At 39.0% G+C, this 22,892-nt stretch overlaps 1 protein-coding gene across 7 annotated transcripts in view; it reads right to left on the bottom strand.

The window, feature by feature from the left end:
• The window catches only part of LOC105498969 (kinesin family member 27), an 83,895-nt gene that overhangs the window by 50,303 nt on the left and 10,700 nt on the right, over positions 1 to 22,892 (bottom strand). For 6 of the 7 annotated variants that reach the window (XM_071077611.1, XM_071077616.1, XM_071077615.1 and 3 more), the window contains exons 3-6: positions 18,420 to 18,620; positions 14,802 to 15,760; positions 8,754 to 8,897; positions 5,967 to 6,044 (exon numbers count right to left, since the gene is read on the bottom strand). In XM_071077611.1, the coding sequence (XP_070933712.1) occupies positions 5,967 to 6,044; positions 8,754 to 8,897; positions 14,802 to 15,760; positions 18,420 to 18,620 (1,382 nt within the window). The remainder of the gene's footprint in view (positions 1 to 5,966; positions 6,045 to 8,753; positions 8,898 to 14,801; positions 15,761 to 18,419; positions 18,621 to 22,892) is intronic. The other variant, XM_071077614.1, reaches the window with a different exon arrangement.

Genomic DNA, 22,892 nt, shown 5'->3' with positions numbered 1-22,892 from the left:
TTACATTGACCAAAATCACAACTATTTTAATAATACAGTCAATTCTCATTTATCCAGAGACTAGCCTTCTGGTGTTCACAAGTAATTAACATTGTTCTAAGTGGTAAAACCTTTTTAATACTAAGGAGCAACAAACACAGCCAAACAAGTTAAATACTCAAAGATAACTCCCCATCCACTGTGACTGGTTGCTTTGCCAACCTGAAGCACTTTGATTAGCTATTTTTATTAAAGCATGGACTTTCTGAGTGAAATCCAAGAAGTAAAAAGAAACAAAAAAGTTGAAAAAGTGGAGAAAGAATTGTAGACAGCAGAGTTTGCAGCAAAGGAGGCAGAAGGAGGTAACAAGCACAGGAAGTGAAAGCCTCAGTGAAAAAGGAAGCCAAAAGCACAGAGACAGAAGATAGCCAACTGACAGTCCTGAGAGGAAGAAGAAACTGGAAATCAAAGGCAGAACAAATTGTATATCAGGAATGTGTGTGTGTGTTTGTGTGTGTATGTGGTTTAGTTTTGTGTATCCTCTAAAGAAAATTTTTGAAGTGTATCAAATCCAGAAAGCTCTAATGTCAATCTTTGTTTTATAAGCACAAATTTATGTAAATAAGAAACAGTCATTCATCTTAATACTTCACATGCACTACAATATTTAAATAGGAAAAAAAACCCCTTACATTTTCATTGTATAAATGCTAAGCAATAAAAATGCAACCTTACTTAAAAATCATATATTCAGATAATTGAAATATACAACATCAATGGCATATAAATTGGAAAGGATTCAATGGAGTTCTTACATTGTCTGGGAAAAGGATAAAAGTACCAATTAATATTAGAGTACACGGTATACTCTCTAGGATAACCACTAAAAAAAAGAGTAAAACTATAACTTCTAAGTTAGTGGAGAAAACAACAGAAAAGGAAAAAATAACCAACGATTCAAAAGAGGGAAAAAGGAACACAGAGGAGGAAGGATAAATAAAAGGCACAATGGTGGATTTTTACCAAAACAATAATTATGTTAAATTAATAAATGAATTAAATAATGAAATTAAAAGATAAAGACTATCAGAAAGGATTTTAAAATTATCTAACCATATGGTGCTTACAAGAAACATATCTAAAATAGACACAGAAAGATTAAAAATAAGATAGAAAAAGAGATACCATGTAAATATTAATCAAAAGAAAGCTGGTGTAGCTGTAGTAATGTCAGGGTGGACTTTAAGGCAAAACTCATTAGAAGAGATAAGAAGAGGTAAAAAGGATTAAAAGAGCAATTCACCAGGATGGTATAACAATTCTACATTTGTATGCACTTAATAACACAGCTTCAATATTTATAATGCAAAAACTATCAGCACTTCATGAAGAAATAAGACAAATCCATAATTATAGTAGGGCTGGGCACAGTGGTTCACACCTGTAATCCCAGCATGTTGGGAGGCCAAGGCCAGTAGATCACTTGAGCCCGAGAGTTTGAGAGCAGCCTGGATGACATGGCGAAGAACCCCTTGTCTACAAAAAATACAAAAATTAGCAGGGCATTGTGGTATGCACCTGTGGTCCCAGCTACTCAGGAGGCTGAAGTGGGATTGCTTGAGCTCAGGAGGTTGCGGCTGCAATGACTCATGATCGTGCCACTGTGTCCCAGCCTGGGTGACAGAGTGGAGATCTGTCATAGTGGGAGATTTCAACATCACTTTATAAATTACTGATATAACAAAAAGACTTCCATGGTGAGTAAAAAATGTAGATTTGAATAATAGGATTAATAGTACCCAATGATTACAGAATGCATATACTTCTCAAGTACCTCTGTAACATTTAGAAAAATTTGCTTTATTCTGAGCCAAAAAGCAAGTTTCAATACATTCAAAGGACTGAAATCAGAGATAGTATGTTATCTGATCACAATGCAATAAAAATTGATAAAACAAAAATAAATCCCCTATGTCCTATAAATAAAATAACTAGGTTATTCACAAGTCAAAAAACAAAAAGTCACAATGAAAATTAGGAAACATTTTGAGCTCAATGTGGAGGGCAAGTCAAGATGAACTTAGAAATATATAATGTTAGGCCAGGCGCAGTGACTCAAGCCTGTAATCCCAGCACTTTGGGAGACTGAGACGGGCGGATCACAAGGTCAGGAGATTGAGACCATCCTGGCTAACACGATGAAACCCTGTCTCTACTAAAAAACACAAAAATTAGCCGGACGCAGTGGCGGGTGCCTGTAGTCCCAGCTACTCGGGAGGCTGAGGCAGGAGAACGGCGTGAACCCAGGAGGCAGAGCTTGCAGTGAGCTGAGATCCGGCCACTGCACTCCAGCCTGGGCGACAGAGTAAGACTCCGTCTCAAAAAAAAAAAAAAAGAAATATATAATGTTAAATGCATATGTCAAAGAAGAGAAGCTAAAATTTAATATACTAAATATTCATCTAAAGATGTTAAAAAGAGAGCAGAAGGTTACCCCAAAAGTAGAAGGAATTAAATAATAAAGGGCAGAAATTAGTGAAATAGTGAACAAACTAATGAAATAATAAACAAACATACACTAGTGAGGATTAACAAAGCCAAAAATTGTCTCTTGAAGAGACTAATGAATTGGTAATTTTACTAGTGAAACTGCAAGAAAAAAAAAGTGAGAGAAGGCACAAATAATCAGGAATGAAAAAGGGGACATGTGACTACACAGCTAAAGATATTAACGAATAAAAGACTATCATAAACAAACTTATGCCAATACATTCGAAAATTAGATACAATGGTCAAATTCCTAGAAAAATAAACCTTATCAAAACTGGAGGAAAAGAAAATACTAATATAATTTAATTCATAAAACATACCCCCAAAGAAAATTTCAAGTCCCAAATGCCTCACAGGCTAATTCAACCAAACATTTAAGAAAGAAATAAGGCCCGGCGCGGTGGCTCAAGCCTGTAATCCCAGCACTTTGGGAGGCCGAGATGGGCGGATCACGAGGTCAGGAGATCGAGACCATCCTGGCTAACACGGTGAAACCCCATCTCTACTAAAAAATACAAAAAACTAGCCGGGCGAGGTGGCGGGCGCCTGTAGTCCCAGCTACTCGGGAGACTGAGGCAGGAGAATGGCGTGAACCCGGGAGGCGGAGCTTGCAGTGAGCTGAGATCCGGCCACTGCACTCCAGCCTGGGCGACAGAGCGAGACTCCGTCTCAAAAAAAAAAAAAAAAAAAAAAAAAGAAATAATACCAATTTTTCACACACCCTTCCAGGTATAGGGGGACATTAAATAATCCATATTATGAGGCCAGCATAACTTGTTATAATATCTGACAAGAATATTATGAGAAAGAAAAATATAGGACAAGCTCACTGACAAATATAAACATCACACTAGCAAACAAAATCTAGGTCAATCGTACAGAAGAGTTAACATAGCAGACCCGACTGCTATCTTTTAGAAGACCTGCTATGAGGTTGTCAGATGTCTGAGAACTTGGATTTTGGGAGTGTTCCTAAACGCTCTGGTAATACTGACTCACTGTGCTCAACTATTTGCACAATCAATGTGGTTTATGCTGTACTCCTGCTTTCCTTCAGGTAGTCTGGGACTTTGGTTCATGCTAGGCAAAGGGTGCCTTCACGACCCATCCATCCTCAATATAACCCATAGGCACCAAGTCTACTTAGTTTCCCTGGCAGATAACATTTTATAGGTGTTGTCACCACTCATTGCTGGGGGATTAAGCACATCCTCTGTGACTCTGCTGAGAGACAAGTCTTAGAAGTTTGTGCCTGGTTTCCTCCAGACTTTGTTCCATGTGTCTTTTTCCTTTGCTGATCTTGCTCTGCATTTTTTCACCGTAATAAATCCTAGCCAGGAGAATGAATATATATTGAGTTCTCCTAGTACGTCATCCAATGTGAGGGTGGTTTTGGGGAACCTCCAATACAACAGTACATCACAATATCAACAACAAAAAGGGTTTATTCCAGGAATAAAAGATTGGTTAAAAATCAGATCAATCAGTGTAATTCACCATATTAGCAGAATAAGGAAGAAAAATCATATGATAAAGAAAAACCATTTGATAAAAATCAATATCCATTCATAATAAAAATTCTCAGTAATTTCCTTAGTTTGGGAAACGGTAAATTAAAAATACCTATAGAAAATATAATACTTCAGAGTGAAAGTCTGAGCTTTTCCTCTATCATTGGAAACAAGACAAGGATGCCTTTTTTTTTTTTTTGAGTCTTGCTCTGTTGCCCAGGCTAGAGTGCAGTGGTGCAATCTCAGCTCACTGCAAGCTCCGCCTCCTGGGTTCACGCCATTCTCCTGCCTTAGCCTCCCGAGCAGCTGGGACTACAGGTGCCTGCCACCACGCCCGGCTAATTTTTTTTGTATTTTTTAGTAGAGATGGGTTTTCACCCTGTTAGCCAGGATGGTCTCGACTCCTGACCTCATGATCCGCCCACCTCAGCCTCCCAAAGTGCTGGGATTACAGGCGTGAGCCACAGGGCCTGGCCAAGACAAGGATGCCTTCTATCACCACTTGTATTCAACACTGCATTGGAGATCCCAGCAAATACAAGAAGGTATTTTTATAACAATTTTATTGAGACAAAATTCACATACTATAGAAACCAACTATTTAAAGTATACAATATAGAAGATACAGAAGAAGAAAAAGATACAGAAGGTGAAAGGATTATAAAGGAAGAAATGAAACTTTTATTATTTGCAGATGACATAATTATAAATGAAAATCCAAAAGAATTTACAGATTTAGGATTAAAAAGCAAGTATAGGCCGGGTGCGGTGGCTAACGCCTGTAATCCCAGCACTTTGGGAGGCCAAGGTAGGTAGATCACTTGAGGTCAGGAGTTCAAGACCAGACTGACTGACATGGTTGAAACCCTGTCTCTACTAAAAATACAAAAAAATTAGCTGGGCATGGTGGTGCATGCCTGTAATCCCAGCTACTCGGGAGGCTGAGGCAGGAGAAGCACTTGAACCCAGGAGGCAGAGGTTGCAGTGAGCCGAGATCATGCCACTGCACTCCAGCCTGGGTGACAGAGTAGAACTCTGTCTCAAAAAAAAAAAAAAAAAGCAAGTTTATAGCCAGGCGTCGTGGCAGGTGCCTGTAATCCCAGCTACGCAGGAAACTGAAGCAGGAGAATCGCTTGAGTCCGGGAGGCAGAGGTTGTAGTGAGCGGAGACTGTGCCACTGCACCCCATCCTGGGTGACACAGTGAGACTCCGTCTCAAAAAAAAAAAAAAGAAATTACTTCCAAAATGTTTGGATCCTTTCCATTTATCTTGGGAATTTTGAAGGTTCCCCACCTGATGGTAACTGTAGGCACTCCTGATCAAAAACTGAGTTTAGTCAGGTTGCTGGATATATAAGGTATTAATATCTAAAAATTAGTACAGTTCCACATACCAACAATTAGGGAATTTGAAAAATAAAATTTTTTAAAGATTCTATTTATAGTGACAGAAAAAAAATCAAGTACCTACAAAGAACTCTATAAATTATTTGCAATATTTCTGCACAAAAACATGTAGGCCATTACTGAGAAAAACCAAAGGAAATCTAAGTAAATAGAGAACTATACCATGCTTATGGATTAGGAGACTCAATCAAAACATGTTCATTAATTCTAAACAGATATATAAATGTCATTCAATGTTAATTAATTAATGTTAACCAACTTGATTGAATCTTTCCGTAATGTATACATTACACTGTATTAGGAGACTCAATCAAAACATGTTCATTAATTCTAAACAGATATATAAATGTCATTCAATGTTAATTAATTAATGTTAACCAACTTGATTGAATCTTTCCGTAATGTATACATTACACTGTATCCCAGAAACATACAAAATTATTATTTGACCATGAAAAATAAATAAATGAAAATAACATTTTCATCTAAGTGAAAGAAGTCATACACAAAGGCCACTTACTGTATGATTCCAGTTATATGAAATGTTTAGAATAGGCAAATCCATAGAAGTAGAAAGTAAAGTGGTTTTTGCCGGGGGCTGAGGAAAGGAGGAAAATGAGTAGTGACTGCTAATGGATACAATATTTTCATTTTGGGTGATAAAAATATTCTAAAATTAGACGGTGTGATGGTTAGACAACTCTGTAAATACATTTAAAAATCACTGAATTGTATATTTGAAGGGCTGAATTCTATAGTATGTGAATTATATCTCAATAAAGTAGTTATTTAAAAAATTTAAAAATTCAAATAAAATTTATATGGAACAACCAAGACATCTGGGGAGTGGGGAGGGAAGGAGAACAGCAGAAGGCCTTGATCTACAAAATATCTAGACTTATTATAAACCTACAATAAATAAGAAATGTGATCTTGGCTCAAGGATATACAAATCAACCAACAGAATAAAAGGCCAAGAAATAGACAAGAGATTCATGCACAAATGGACCATGATTTATGATAAAGATAGCACTCAAAACAGTTGCAAAAAGATGGTTTCCAATAAATGATGCTAGGACAAATGAGTATCTATATGTTTAAAAAATGAAATTTGATCTTTACTTTATTCCACACACAGAAATCAATTCCTGGGGGACTATACAGCTAAATGTGGAAGGCAAAACAATAAAGCTTCTGGAAGATAATACAGAAAGTATCCTCAGAGGAGACAATTGGGGAAAGGAAAAACTTATTAAATAGAGAACAAATATCATTAACCATAAAGAAAAAGATTGACGAATTTGATTACAACAAGAACTCTTCATCAAAGATACCACTGAGAGTAAAAGGCAAGTCACAGAAAAATTATTTGCAATCATATAAGTGACAAAGCACTCATACCCAGAATATACAACAAACTTCTACAAATTAATCTAGAAGACAGGTAACTCAGTAGAAAAACAAGCAAGAGACTTGAATGAGTACTTCACAAAAGAGGATATCCAAATAGCCAAAAATATATGAATAAAATGCTCAACCTCACTAGTCATCAGGGAAATGCAAACTAAAGCCACAATAAAATACTACATACCTACCAGATTGGCTGAGATTTAAAAATTAATAACAAATGTTGAGAAGCATATGGAACAGTGGGAATGCTCACATAGTGCTGGGTGGGAGTGTAAAATGGAAAACAATCTGGTATCACCTACAAAAGTTGAAGATACACCTATCCTATGGCCTAGCAATTCAACTCCTAGGCACAAATCTCCAAGAAATGTATGTGCATGTGCACTGAGAGACACTGAAAATTCACAAGAAAATTTCACAGAAAACCACAAATGTCCATCAAACAGTAGAACAGGAAATAAATTGTGGTATAGTCATACAATAAAATCCTATGTAGCTATAAAACTAAACAAACCACAGCCACACATTACAGATAAAATATTAGAATTTACAGAAAAAATATTACAATTAAAAAGTGGATGAATCATAATAATGTTCAACAAAGCAGCCAGATACTGAATAAGCTATACTGAATAAATTAATAAAAATTCCAAAACCTAAACTGGAGTGTTGAAGGATACATATTTAGATAGTAAAACCGTAAGAAAAGCGAAGAAATGATTACCATGGAAGTCAAGAGAGTGGTTGTCTTTGAGGAAGAGGCACTAAGAATTTTGAGGTGCTGGCAGTTAGCAATTTCTTGACCTGGTGGTGGTTACCCAGCTGTTCTCTTTGTGATAAATCACTGATTAATACGTATTGTTTTGTATATACTTTAGTTTTATGTTTTTAAATTATTATACAATTAGGGCCAGGCATGGTGACTCATGCCTGCAATCAATCTCAGCACTTTGGGAAGCTGAGGTGGTACGATCACTGAGCCCAGGAGTTCGAGACCAGCTTGAGCAACACAGTGAGACCCCATCTCCACAAAAAAATCAGAAAATTAGCTGGGCATGGTGGCATGCACCTGTGGTTGCAGCTACTTAGGAGGCTGAAGTGGGAGGATCACTTCAGCCCGGGAGGTCGAGGCTGCAGTGAGCTGTGATTATGCCAGTGCACACCAGCCTGAGCAACAGAATGAGATCCTGTCTCAAAACAATAACAACAAACAACAACAAAATACAATTAGAAGGGTTAAAAAAGAAAACAAAAATCAAACAACGTGAAAATCAAAATCTGATGTGTGCTAGATTAGATTATTTCTCTGGGCATTAGTTTTTCCCTCATAGGAAGCTAAAGGCTTTAAATGATATTAACTATTTGGGGTGATGGGAGAAGTCACAGCCAGGGAGTACAATAATATTTAGAGGCATGCTATGTTATACTGTAGACATATCCATGTTAATATAATAGGAAAGTTAAGATAGAAAATTTGAAAGATGTTTAACCAAAGTTAAAAAGCAAATCACTCACGAGGTGTAAGAGGATAATTTAATACATTTCAAAGTTTAAATTATGTATTTACCTTCCAACTCCTAACAATATTGCATTTCCTAATACCTTGGCAAACAACAGGAGGGAAAAGTATGGAAAAAATAACCATGATATGATTTATAAATTAATTTCCTGGGTATTATCTTTATATTTCTAAAACCAAGTCAAGCTAACAATAAAAATGTTTCCATTTAAGCAGATTTAAGGGAAAAACTAATAATTCTTTCAGGTGCCTACGTTCAGAACTCTTCAAATGAACATCCTCTTTTTAAGTTCCCATTTATCATTTAAAATGCTACTGTGTTTAATTAGGTACTATTTCAAGAAACTATACAGAGTTAGATGCATTAAGAAACTCTACCTGCAATCTATTCACTTTTTGCGCTTCTTTCAAAGATACCGCATGCCCTTTGTTTTCCTGTACCATCATCTGCACTTGATTCTTCAGTTCCTTCACCTCCAGTTCCTTCTGATTAAATACTACTTCATCAGCAGCAAGCGCACACTAGTGGGGAAAGAAGGCACAAGTGACATTCACCACTGAAAATAATCAAGAAACCTCATATGATAACACAAAATGGTGATTAGATTATAGCTTGATGACGTCTCATGAATTTTTTTTTTCATTTTCAACTTTTTCTGATTTCTTTCTAAGGAAGGCAGAGTTGAGAGAACCTATCATTGCTATAACATAGGAATTCATTACCATGAAGACAGAAGATTTTCCTGATTTTTCCTTCCTGTATATAAAAACTAGTTGTTTTGGTTCTAGAGTACCTTCACTAAGATTTTTACAAGTTTGCTAGAACTACTACGAGATTTTAATGTGGATCACTCAAAGAGCTCACATTTCCCAAATTGACATATAGGGTTATAAGAATACATTTGGGCATTTGAATGAAGTAGATTTGCTGATTTTGTACACTTTCGTCATGAAGAGATATATTCTGAAGATGTCGAAAAATGATTAAACAGTTTTACTTCTTGGTTTCTAATAAATTTGCCTATTTTTAAGAACACTTGGGATATGTAAACAATAAAGTAGTTTTTAAATTAAGTAAACAGAAAATTATTTGTCAAGTGCCTCATTCCACATGTTGGCTTGGCATTTAAAAAATCTCACTAAATAAGATGTTGGCATAGATGCGGTGATCAGGGAACACTTCTACACTGCTAGTGGGAATGTAAACTAGTACAGCCACTATGAAAAACAGTGTGGAGATTCCTTGAAGAACTAAAAGTAGAACTACCATTTGGTCCAGCAATCCCACTACTGGGTATCTACCCAGAAGAACAGAAGTCATTATACAAAAAAGATACTTGTACACGCATGTTTATAGCAGCACAATTCACAATTGCAAAATTGTGGAACCAACCCAAATGCCCATCAATCAACGAGTGGATAAAGAAACTGTGATATATATATGTATCTGAGAGTAAAAAGCAAGCCACAGAAAAATTATTTGCAATCATATAAGTGACAAAGCACTCATACCCAGAATATACAACAAACTTCTACAAATCAATCTAGAAGACAAGTAACTCAGTAGAAAAACAAGCAAGAGACTTGAATGAGTACTTCACAAAGGAGGATATCCAAATAGCCAAAAATATATGAAAAAAATGCTCAACCTCACTAGTCATCAGGGAAATGCAAACTAAAGCCACAATGAAATGTGGCTTTCCTGGCAACAACAGCGAAACTCTGTCTCCAAAAAAAAAAAAAAAAAAAAAAGAGCATTTATCTGTTCAATGTATTTGTGTTCATGTATTTTTTTCTGTGTTCAAAACTTGGAATAAAAAGGGCAATAAAGTCCCTTAAGAGATACTTTAAGAGATACTTAGGAGCAGGTAGAATGTTCCAAACATTGACTCATGGTGAAAAATCAAGGTTGCAACACTATCTGGCAGCTTCTAAAAATAAGATGGTAACTTCAAAATGACACTTAACTTCCCTAGCAACAATCCAGCTGTTACTCCATCTGCCAGACGGCCCACGATCTTACCTTGGCTAAGAATTTTTAAAATGTGTACTGACCTGCTTGCCTAATAGGCTCAAGGATAACAGGGATTGAGAAAAGGATATCCTTGCTTGTCACACAGACCTGCTGGTCACCTTGCCCAGCAATCCCCCTAAGCAGCTGAGTTTACCAAGCTGCCTTCACAGTAACCCCTGGGATGTAACCCTACCTACAACTACTGAGTCCAATCGCTTAGCTGCCACTGATGTATATCGTAGGCACGGGCAGGTGAAAAATAAATCAGAGGTAAATATAGTAATAAGCTAACATACATTATGTCTTAGAACAGACCAGGCATCCTCATTGCTTTATGGGAATAAATGCTTTAATATTTGCACAACCATATAAAGTGGGTATTACTGTTTCTATTTTACAGATGGGGAAACTGAAGCACAAAGGTCAACTATTTGCCCCAGGTCATACAGCTAGTAAGCAAAGGAGGCAGAATTCAAACTTAGGGAGTTTGGTATCCATATTCTTAACCAGTATGTTATTCTGCCTGTCATAGAAGAACAGAAAAGAAAGTTTTAAAAATGATTTTCTAGTCAGGTGCAGTGGCACACACCTGTAGTCCCAAGATACTCATGAGGCTGAGGTGAAAAGCTATGTCCCGAGTGGCTGGGACTACAGATGCATGCCACCACACCCAGCTAATTTTTTTTTTTTTAATTTTTGTAAAGACAGGGTCTCACTCTGTTGCCCAAGCTGGTCTCGAATTCCTGGGCTCATACGATCCATCCACTTCGGCTTTCCAAAGTGCTGGGAATACAGGGGTAAGCCACCATGCTGGCCAAAACAATTTTTTAAAGAGATATATGCCGGGCACAGTAGCTCAAGCCTGTATCCCAGGACTTTGGGAAGCAGAGGCGGGCAGATAACTTGAGGTTAGGAGTTTGAGACCAGCCTGGCCAACATGGTGAAACACTGTCTCTACTAAAAATACAAAATATAGCCAGGCATGGTGGCAGTGCTTGTAATCCCAGCTGCTCAGGAGGCTGAGGCAGGAGAATCCCTTGAACCTGGGAGGTGGAAGTTGAGCTACATGGCAACATCCTGTCTCTGCAAAAAATACAAAAATTAGCCTTGTGGCCGGGCGTGGTAGCTCACGCCTGTAATCCCAGCACTTTGGGAGGCCAAGGCAGGCAGATCACCTGAGGTTGGGAGTTTGAGACCAGCGCGACTAACATGGAGAAACCCTGTGTCTACTAAAAATACAAAAAATTAGCCTGGCATGGTGGCGCATGCCTGTAATTCCAGCTACTCGGGAGGCTGAGGCAGGAGAATCGCTTGAACCCAGGAGGCGGAGCTGGCGGTAAGCTGAGATCACGCCATTGCACTCCAACCTGGGCAACAAGAACAAAACTCTGTCTCAAAAAAAAAAAAAAAATTAGCCTTGCATGGTGGCCTGTGCTCCCAGCTACTCAGGAGGCTGAGGTGGAAGGACTGCTTGAGCCCTGGACGTCAAGGCTGCAGTGAGCCATGATCATGCCACTGCACTCCAACCTCAGTGACACAGGGAGACCCTGTCTCCAAAAAAAAAAAAAGAAAGAAAGAAAAAGAAACCCATTTGCTTTTTGCAATCTACTATTTCCCAAAATAATCTGATCATGGTACTTTTTTCAACAAAACTGTTAATATCTTTAGGATGTAATAATCTAGAGAACATAATCGAGGGCAAACTTAAATTTATTTTCCAACACGTGGAAAGAGGAACTTACTACCTACCTTACCCCCAAGCAATCGGTTTGATGGGCTTCCAATTTCAGCCACCTTAGAAGCATGACAGAAAAGTGCTTCCTATTACCAACTCCTATATATGTCCCAACATTCAAGCTTCCAATTACCAGTACTTCCTGTTCCACCTCATTCTACTAATGAGGAAGGGCCTGCTCTACCTACGCAGAATTACTACGTTTCAGAAAAAAAAAAAAAAGAACTAAAAAAAAAATGATTTAAAAAGTATTACATGTTTCTATGTCATTATTTATTTATTCATTTATGTTTAGAGACAGGGTCTCACTCTGACCCCAGGCTGGAGTGCAGTGGTGCAATCACAGCTCACTGCAGCCTTGAACTCCTGGGCTCAAGTAATCCTCCCACCTAAGTCACCTGAGTAGGTGGGACCACAGGCATGTGCCACCATGTCTGACTAGTTTTTTCATTTTTTGTAGAGACAGGGGTCTCATTTTGTTTCCCAGACTGGTCTCAAACTCCTGGGCTCAAAACGACCCTCCAGCCTCAGTCTCCCAAAGTGCTGTGATTACAGGCATAAGCCACTGTGCTGGCTGAGACTAGTACATTAATGTAACAAGATAGTTTCAAATCTCATATTTCAAATAACGAGAAATTTCCGCTTGTTGAGTTTGGTGTAATAGGAAAGAAGAACATCCACAATTATCTGAAAATTCAGTGAAATACTTCTCCCGGCCGGGCGCGGTGGCTCACGCTTGTAATCCCAGCACTTTGGGAGGCCGAGGTGGGCGGATCACGAGGTCAGGGTATCGAGACCACGGTGAAACCCCGTCTCTACTAAAAATACAAAAAATTAGCCGGGCGCGGTGGCGGGCGCCTGTAGTCCCAGCTACTCAGGAGGCTGAGGCAGGAGAATGGCGTGAACCCGGGAGGCGGAGCTTGCAGTGAGCCGAGGTCGAGATCGCGCCACTGCACTCCAGCCTGGGCTACAGAGCCAGACTCTGTCTTAAAACAAAACAAAACAAAACAAACTCCTCCCTTCAAACTATACAACTATGAGGCTGAATTTTCTTCACAAACTTCAACGAAAACAACATATTGCAACAAACTGAATACTGAAGCAGATATGAAAATCCAACTGTCTGTTATTAGATCAGATGTTAAAGACATTTGCAAAAATGTAAAGGAATTCTACTCTTACCAAAATTTTTGTGTGTGTTGGCTGGGTACAGTGGCTCACACCTATAATCCCAGCACTCTGGTAGGCCAAGGCGGGCAGATCATGAGGTCAAGAGATGGAGACCATCCTGGCCAACATGGTGAAACCTCGTCTCTACTAAAAATACAAAAATTAGCTGGGCATGGTGGCGTGCACCTGTAGTCCCAGCTACTTGGGAGGCTGAGGCAGGAGAATTGCTTCAACCTGGGAGGCAGAGGCTGCAGTGAGCCGACATCATGCCATTGCACTCCAGCCTGGTGAGAGAGCAAGATTCCATCTTTAAAAAAAAAAAAAATTGTATTAGAAAATATTTTTCATTAAAAGTGCTCTTTATATTAACATGTAATTGGGTTACCGTTAGTTTTGAATGAATAAATAGCTTAGATTTTTTTCCAGTTTTAATTCTAACACACTAAATATCAATAGATATAACCCACATGAACAAAAGCTCTTTGAGGGATCTCACTTTAAAAGTGTAAAGAAGAAGAAGTCCTGTGGTCAAAAAGTTGGAGAACTTGAGAACTGCTCTAACAGAGGATAATACAAATGCCTTCTTTATAATATTACATGTAAAAAGGCTTTGAGGAAATATTTCTAGCTAGAGAAATAAGCTTAGCGCTTTAAAAAAAAAAAGGAAATATACTTAAACCATATTTCCTTTTTAAGTAAAAAGCTATCTTTTCAAGTTTTCCTATTTTGAAAAATGGACAGAACGATGGAATCTGGGAGCCATGTTATCTCAGGAACAACTGAAGGACCATTCATTTGCTCACTAGATTGCAAACTCCATCCAAGCAAGCAGTAACTAGGTGTGTCTGTCCTCTACCATTCCCACAACATACAATCTTCACACAATAAATAATTTCTGAATGAAAAGTGGGGAAATGTAAATCTGAACTCAATAAATGTACATATAACATGTATACATGTACATACCTACATTCCTTAAACATTAATAAATATGCTAATTTGTTAGGTTTTTTTTTTTTAAACCTATACTCCAAACACAAGAGATGAAGTATTTCTTTTCTTTCAAGAACTACTGACCCACAGAGGGAAAAAAACTCAGTAAAAGATAACTTAATTTTATTTCTCAAATAAGTTTATTTTCAGTCTCTAAATTGACAACCAGGTCCACAAAGTTCTATTTAATAAATATAACAAATTAAAATACACTTTAACCAAAGGAGAAAGGAGGAGGAGTCAAGAAGAGTATGAACTGTGAGGAGGAAGCAATAGGAAAGGGGAGGGTAGAAAGAACAAAGTGAGAGAGGCAAGTGGGATTCTATATATAAATCATTTTTTAAAAAACCTAAAATTCCAAAATGACTCTTAGAATTGACTTGCCCAAATAAATTTAGTCCTTAAAAGAGTTATCCATAATAATGTCTAAATATGTTAACACACACCCCCCCAAAATATGTACATCTATTATGTATCAACAAAATAAATAAATAAATAAGTGATGTCTAAGTACCTGGCATTTCTTAAGCTCTCTCTTCAGCTGGAGAACTGTAACATGCTCTGGTCCTTCTTCCAGACTTGCAGTGCCTCCGATTCCTCGAAATGAGGTGACCACAGCCTTCCTGACCTCTTGGATCATGTTAAACCACTCCTGCAGTTTGTATTGCTGCTTTTGGTTTAGTCTGACAGTATCTTTTAAGTCAACCAGGAAGGTAAAGGCTTCTTCTACACAACATTGGTAACCCAGACATTCTCCTTGAAGCTGAGCTACTTGCTCCTCAAGAGAATGAATCCTATTTGTATCAGGACTCCCTTCTCGATTGATCTGGCTAGTTTGGCTGACATTAGCCTGCTGGCTTTGCAAAGCTTCTCGAAGCAATTTAATCTCAAATTCCATTTCATCTATACGGTCTGACTCGGGGCTGAAGTTTACAGTGGGTTTGTTTCTAATGTTCCGTGCTCTGTTGGCATATTTGAGAGAATTTAATGACTCATCAAAATTCGAGGAGGAGGGGCTGACACATGTGATCATGACAGTCTTAGCACTGCCTCCCAGAGAATCTTTCAGAAGCCGGGTAATTTTAGCATCCCTATATGGAATATGTGAACTCTTCCTGCGTGGGTCCCCAAGAGCGCTTATTACATTTCCTAACGCCAGCAATCCACTATTGATTTGAATGGATTCTTTGAACCGCTCACCAGTATTCCCCGTTTTGGTTACTCTTTCTGATCCTGCCAAATCCACAAAGTGGAACTTTGAGACAATATGCCGAGGGGAATACCATGATCCATCTTCAGCTGCCTCCACATTTTTATGAACTTGACAAATGCTGATTGTAAAAATTGCATGTGATCTGCTGGAGTGCTCATTCATTTGGGTGGTACCTGTATGTCTGGCTGCATTCCCCGTCTCCAAAAGGCTCATCACTTCATCTGCACTCTCCACATGGCATTCCTTGGCCCCAACAATCACTTAAAATAGCAAAAACATGTTTTTAAGCCAAGTTTTCATCAAAACCTAGTATAGTTAACAGTTACCATTTGCTAAACAGTCTGGCCAAGATAGTCCCTTTTTAAAAAAGTCAACAGCATTTCAAATAACAATAGTAACATCAGCAACATCATCAAATAATTTTAGATAATCTCCCAAAGAAACTATTTTAACAGACAGCACTCATTTTGATGTTTAAATTCTAAAAGCTGTAATTTTTTGAAAAAACAATCTAGTTTGTCTTGAGTCATGAGTCACACTCAATTCCTTAAAATGAATGACAAAAGAAAAACTCTTCATTCCAGTCTTTTGATTTGTAAAGCCTAATAGATTAATCTTTTTTTTTTTTTTTTTCTTGAGACGGAGTCTCTGCCTGTCACCCAAGCTAGAGTGCAGTGGTGCAATCTTGGCTCACTGCAACCTCCACCTCGGGTTCAAGTGATTCTCCTGCCTTAGCCTCCCGAGTAGCTGGATCACAGGCATGCACTACCACACCTGGCTAATTTTTTAAATATTTTTAGGAGAGACGGGGTTTCACCACATTGGCCAGGCTGGTCTCGAACTCCTGACCTCAGGTGATCCACCTGCCTTGGCCTCCCAAAGTGCTGGGATAACAGGTGTGAGCCACCGCACCCGGCCTAGGTTAATCTTTTATAAATTAATCAAATATATAATTCAAAAGAGTTAATCAGTAGATTAGAAGAATTAATTAGTATCAATTAAAAGGCATTAGTTGGCCGGGCGCGGTGGGTCAAGCCTGTAATCCCAGCACTTTGGGAGGCTGAGATGGGCGGATCACGAGGTCAGGAGATCGAGACCATCCTGGCTAACACGGGGAAACCCCGTCTCTACTAAAAAAATACAAAAGACTAGCCAGGCACAGTGGCGGGTACCTGTAGTCCCAGCTACTTGGGAGGCTGAGGCAGGAGAATGGCGTAAACCCGAGAGGTAGAGCTTGCAGTGAGCTGAGATCCGGCCACTGCACTCCAGCCTGGGCAACAGAGCAAGACTCCGTCTCAAAAAAAAAAAAAAAAAGGCATTAGTTTTTTTTTTTTTCAGCTTTATTAATAATCAAGCCATCCTTGGCTTTTAAGTTTTTTTGTATTGTGAGGTCATAATCAATGATGAGTAAAAAAATTCAATACAAATAAAGTTGGTTATTCATTTTAAAAACAAGTATGGTTTATATAGTATCAGAATGCAAGGTAGACAGATGAGATGGCAATTAAAAGAAAATACTTTGAATACCATAATGTACTATACTCAAAAAAGAAAAAAAGTTTTTATTTCAATCACAGAATGAACTAAAAATAACCTACATTTACTACCTGCATTATTTGTTTATATCCAAAAATACTGCAAAGAGAAGTAGGTGGACTTAGGAGTTGAATCAGAGAAGGAAAGCTCCTGATTTCATGCTCAAATTATATTGCCATAATTCATCTTTACTCAGATACTGTCACATCACTATTTCTTTAAAAAATAATCATTTCACTTTCATTATTTCCATCATGACACTTTTTAAACAACCCAGTTCCTGTAAGTCATAGTAAAACTTTCATTAAATTTTTCATTAAATTTTTCCAATGTTAGGCTATAAGTGAGCACTACGGTTCTCAAACCCAGACGCAAATCACCTGGTAGCTTTATAAAAAAGAAAGTGCCAACGCCCAGGCACCATCTCAGACCAATTAAATCAGAACCCCTGAGAAGTAGGACCCAGAAATCAGTATTTTTAAAAAGCTTCCCACATGTACTAATTGTGTAGCAGCCAGCATGGACATCACTGCTTTACACCGAGACTCTAAAGAAATATGTCAAACAAATGCACTTTACTTGTGAGTGGGACATTATGTAAGACATACTGTAATTTAAGATCATTTGTAACATCCTTCCAAAATTGTTTCAACATTGGTATCAGATATGAAATATTTTCATCAAGTTTATCAAGAGTGATAGTGAAGTGTATATACTTCTGTCCTGCTTGATATTTTACAAAGAAGCATGTATTATTATTGTAACTGTTTGATAAAAGATAAAAACAATCAATAATTGTATTCCATAAGGTAAAGGAGCTCAAAACATTAGTCTGAATTATATCCAGAAGAGAGAAACTGTACTGAATTATCTAATAAGACCATAAGCTACCATATATAGTTTCTTCTCAAAAACCAAAAACAGGTCTGGCGCGGTGGCTCACGCCTGTAATCCCAGCACTTTGGGAGGCCGAGGCGGGCGGATCACGAGGTCAGGAGTTTGAGACCAGCCTGACAAACATGGTGAAATCCGTCTCTACTAAAAATACAAAAATTAGCTGGGCATGGTGGCACGCACCTGTAATCCCAGCTACTCGGGAGGCTGAGGCAGCAGAATCACTTGAACCCAGGAGGCAGAGGTTGCAGTGAGCCAAGATTGCACCACTACATTCTAGCCTGGGTGACCTGGGTGATGGAGCGAGATGCCATCTCAAAAAAAAAAAAAAAAAGAGATTAATAATCAATAAAGCTGTTCAAGTTAAAAGTGAAACTAAATTCATTTTGCTTCTGTATGTTTTTAAAGATTCCTTGGAATATATCCAGAAACTGAATTAAAGCATATCTGTTTGCTAATGAAGGCAACTGATTAAGCGGGCTACTTTACCTGTATTTCCTTTCTCATCTTCTCGGATGTGAAGATCCTTCATGGATGTCTCCAATTCTAGAAGATCTCTTAGGTCTTCCTTGTACACTTCTATATAAGATACTTTCACATTAAACTCAATGCTAGGATGTTCAGAGATGCTTTGAAATATTTCTTGAATAGCTCGAGGAATGATACCCTTTTGGCCCTCCACAACCGAAGCTGAAAATTTAGAAAAAGAAAGCACATCTGGAACTTAAAACAAAAGAAAAGCGACAACCCCAATTTTATAGTTATTTTATTATATTTCTCTCTATTATAACTGTATTTTTTTTTTGAGACGGAGTCTTGCTCTGTTGCCCAGGCTGGAGTGTCGTGGTGCAATCTCAGCTCACTGTAACCTCCGCCTATCGAATTCAGGTGATTCTCCTGCCTCAGCCTCCTGAGTGGCTGGGATTACAGATGCCCACCACCAGGCTATTATAACTTTTTTAAACCACAACTATAAAATTCACAAGTAAAAGTTTTCACATGTATCCCCTTACCAAGAATTCATTCAAGCATTCATTAAACAAGTATTTATTTAGTATCTACTATGTGCCAGGCACTATTCTAGGACTCTGCAATCCACCAATAAACAAAACAGGGAGAAAAGAAACCCCTTCCCTGGTGAGATTCTGCTGACAAAAGACTGACAATAGCAAAAAAAGAATAACTGATAAGTGAATTATATGGCATATTAAAAAGTATTAATTGTACCTGGAGGAAAAAAATACAGCAGGGTAAGGGGACTAGAAGGGTAACTAACTACCAGCCAGGAGATGCTTGCAACTTTAAACAGGAAGGTCATGGTGGGCATCATTCAGAAGGTGACATCTGAGAAAAGACTTGAAACAGGCCGTGCGCGGTGGCTCACGCCTGTAATCCCAAACTTTGGGAGGCTGAGGCGGGCAGATCACTTGAGCCCAGGAGTTCAAGACCAGCTTGGGCAACGTGGTGAAACCCTGTCTCTACTAAAAATACAAAAATTAGCTAGCTAGGTGTGGTGGCTCATGCCTGTAATCCCAACTATTTGGGTGGCTAAGGCACGAGAATCACTTGAAGCTGGGAGGTGGAGGTTGCAGTGAGCTGAGATAGCGCCACTGCACTCCAGCCTGGGCGACAGAGGGAAACTGTCTCAAAAAAAAAAAAAAAAATTAATAAGAAAATATATTTGAAAAGTCCCAGGAATGAAACAGACATTAAGTGGCACAGGCGAATTTCAAAGCGATGTGGTAGAAATGTACATTTTAATATAAATGATAAAACTATATGGAGTGGCATTTTATTCCATAAATAGGCCATACTGTGGTGGCTCACACCTGTAATCCTAGCACATGGGGAGGCCAAGGTGGGTGGATCGCTTGAGCTAAGAAGTTTGAGACCAGCCTGGGCAACATGGCAAGATCCCTTCTCTACAAAAAATACAAAAAAATTTCATGTTGCATGCCTATGGTCTCAGCTGCTTGGGAGGCTGAGAAGGGAGGATTACTTGAGCTTGGGAGCCAGAGGTTGCAGTGAGTCAGGAGACAGAGCCTCGGTAACAGAGCAAGACCCTTTCTCAAAATAAATAAATAAATAAATAAATAAATAAATAAATAAATAAATAAATAAATAAATACTTTATCTTTCCCAATTCACTGTTCATTAAATACCAGATCCAGAGAGGTGGCCCTTGGCTCATAAAACATCATTCTACACAAAGGGCTTCCCCTGCCTAAAGCCACTCCACCTCTCGGATATTCACTACTACTAGTAGGAGCCACGTTATAAAAACGTTGGTGTTTTTGGCCAGGCACGGTGGCTCACACCTGTAATCCCAGCTCTCTGGGAGGCCGAGGCAGGTGGATCACGAGGTCAGGAGATCGAGACCATCCTGGCTAACACGGTGAAACCCCATGTCTACTAAAAATACAAAAAATTAGCCAGGTGTGGTGGCGGGCGCCTGTAGTCCCAGCTACTCGGGAGGCTGAGGCAGGAGAATGGTGTGAACCCGTGAGGCGGAGCTTGCAGTGAGCCGACATCATGCCACTGCACTCTAGCCTGGGCGACAGAGTGAGACTCTGTCTCAAAAAAAAAAAAAAAAAGTTGGTGCTTTTAGATGACATATAATTTCTAAAGCAGAAAATAGCTGTAAAAAGCAGGAAACTGACCCTAGGTAAGACCAATCTATTTCATAGTCTTTTGCACTAAAATATCTTTCTCTTTAGATCATTTATTATGGTCTGGGTGGAATCCCAATCACTGGAGCACAATTCATTTATGTTGGCAAGATTTTTTTTTTTTTTTTTTTTGGTGAGACAGAGTCTCACTCTGTCGCCCAGGCTGGGGTGCGGTGGTGCGATCTCGGCTCACTGCAACCTCCGCCTCCCAGGTTCAAGTGATTCTCCTGCCTCAGTCTCCCAAGTAGCTGGGACTACAGCCATGTGCCACCATGTCCAGCTAATTTTTTGTGTTTTCAGTTGAGATGGGGTTTCACCGCATTAGCCAGGATGGTCTCCATCTCCTCACCTCACAATCTGCCCGCCTCGGCCTCCCAAACTGCTGGGATTATAGGGATGAGCCACCACGCCCGGCCAAGAATGCTTTTTTAAAAAAATTCTTATATTTCTTTACACGTCACCAAGTGTATCTGTTCTGAGATTTCTGGATGGGGTGAAAAGGTGCAAGGAGCTTGAGAGTAGAAAGGGATAACGAGAAAAGATGGAGAAGCAAGCCAAAGTTGATGGCGACAGAGAATGTGTGCACAAGCAGGTGCAGAAAGGCCAGTTATGCCCAGGCCTAGACCCTCAGTTCAAGAATGAGAAAGGGAACATCTCTATACCTCTTCTCCTCCAACACTATCTAAGCCCACAGCTTCTACAACCCAGAACACAGACCAGTACAGTAACATTATGAGTAAACACTTATTTCTGTTCCCCCTTGTTTCAAAAAGGAGTTAAAGCAGGTTTACAAATAGGCGTAGGAGGGGCTCAAACAGATACTTCTACATCAGTGTTCATAGTAACATTATTTACAGGAGCTACAACGGGGAAGCAAACCAAATGTCCACCAAAAGAAGAATGGATAAATAAAACATAGTATATATATACAATGGAATGTTCTTGGAAAAAGGAATGACGTTCTGATAGGTGACATAACATGCTAAGTGAGAGAAGCTAGACACAGGAGGAAAAATACTGTATGATTCCACTTCTTTTTTCTTTTCTTTTTCTTTTTCTTTTTTTTTTTTTTTTTTTTGAGACAGGGTTTCACTGTGTCGCCCAAGCTGGAGTGCAGTGGCACAATCATGGCTCACTGCGGCCTTAACCTCCTGGGCTCAGGTGATCTTCCCACCTAAGCCTCTGAAGTAGCTGGGACTACAGGCATGTGCCACCACATCCAGCTAATTTTTTTTGTTGTTTTTTGTAGTGACAAGCTCTCACTATGTTGCCCAGGCTGGAGTGCAGTGGCGCAATCTCAGCTCACTGCAACCTCCACTTCCTGGGTTCAAGCGATTCTCCTGCCTCAGCCTCCTGAGTAGCTGGGACTACAGGCACCCACCACCACACCCAGCTAATTTTTGTATTTTTAGAAGAGATGGGGTTTCACCATGTTGGCCAGGACAGTCTCGATTTTCTGACCTCATGATCCACCTGCCTTAGCCTCCCAAAGTGCTGAGATTACAGGTGTGAGCCACTGCGCCTGGCCCACTTTTATGCGTTTTGTTTTGTTTTGTGAGACAGAGTCTTGCTCTGTTGCCCATACTGGAGTGCAGTGGCGCGATCTCAGCTCACTGCAACCTCTGCCTCCCAGGTTCAAGTGATTCTCCTGCCTCAGCCTCCAGTAGCTGGGATTACAGGTGCACACCACCACGCCTAACTAATTTTTTTGTATTTTTAGTAGAGATGGGGTTTCATCATGTTGCCCAGGTTGATCTCAAACTCCTGAGCTCAGATGATCCTCCCAAAGTGATGGGATTACAGACGTGAGCCACCACACCCGACCTCCACTTATATGAAATATCTAGAATAGGCAAATTAAAAGAGCCAGAAAGTAAATCAGGGATTATCAGAGAATGCCGGGAGAGCTACTGCTTAATGGGTACATAGCTACTGTTTGGGTGATGAAAATTTTGAAAATACTGGTTATTACTGCATTAACAATTAGTATATTTGATGCTGCAGAACTCTACACTTGAAAGTAGCTAAAATGATAAGTTTGGTTATCTTTATATTTATATTTACATGTACTTTATCACAATTGTAATAGTAAAAAAAAAAGTGTATAAAATTTAAAATAAGTGGAGGGAAAAACTGAGACTTTAAAAGTTTCTGTCGGCTAATTTAGAAAACCACCCATCATTTTTAGCATTGTTCCATGGAAAATGTATTCCAAGCAACAAACAGTTGACTTACAAATGAAACTTAAAAACAACTTGCTTCCAAGTTGAAGATTACCAAAATTTAGGTTTTT

This window comes from Macaca nemestrina, chromosome 14 (assembly GCF_043159975.1).
Source record: "Macaca nemestrina isolate mMacNem1 chromosome 14, mMacNem.hap1, whole genome shotgun sequence".
In the NCBI taxonomy this organism is placed as follows: Eukaryota; Metazoa; Chordata; class Mammalia; order Primates; family Cercopithecidae; genus Macaca; species Macaca nemestrina.
The sequence above is the reverse complement of the archived record's forward strand: the minus strand, read 5'-3'. Positions and strand labels throughout refer to the sequence as shown.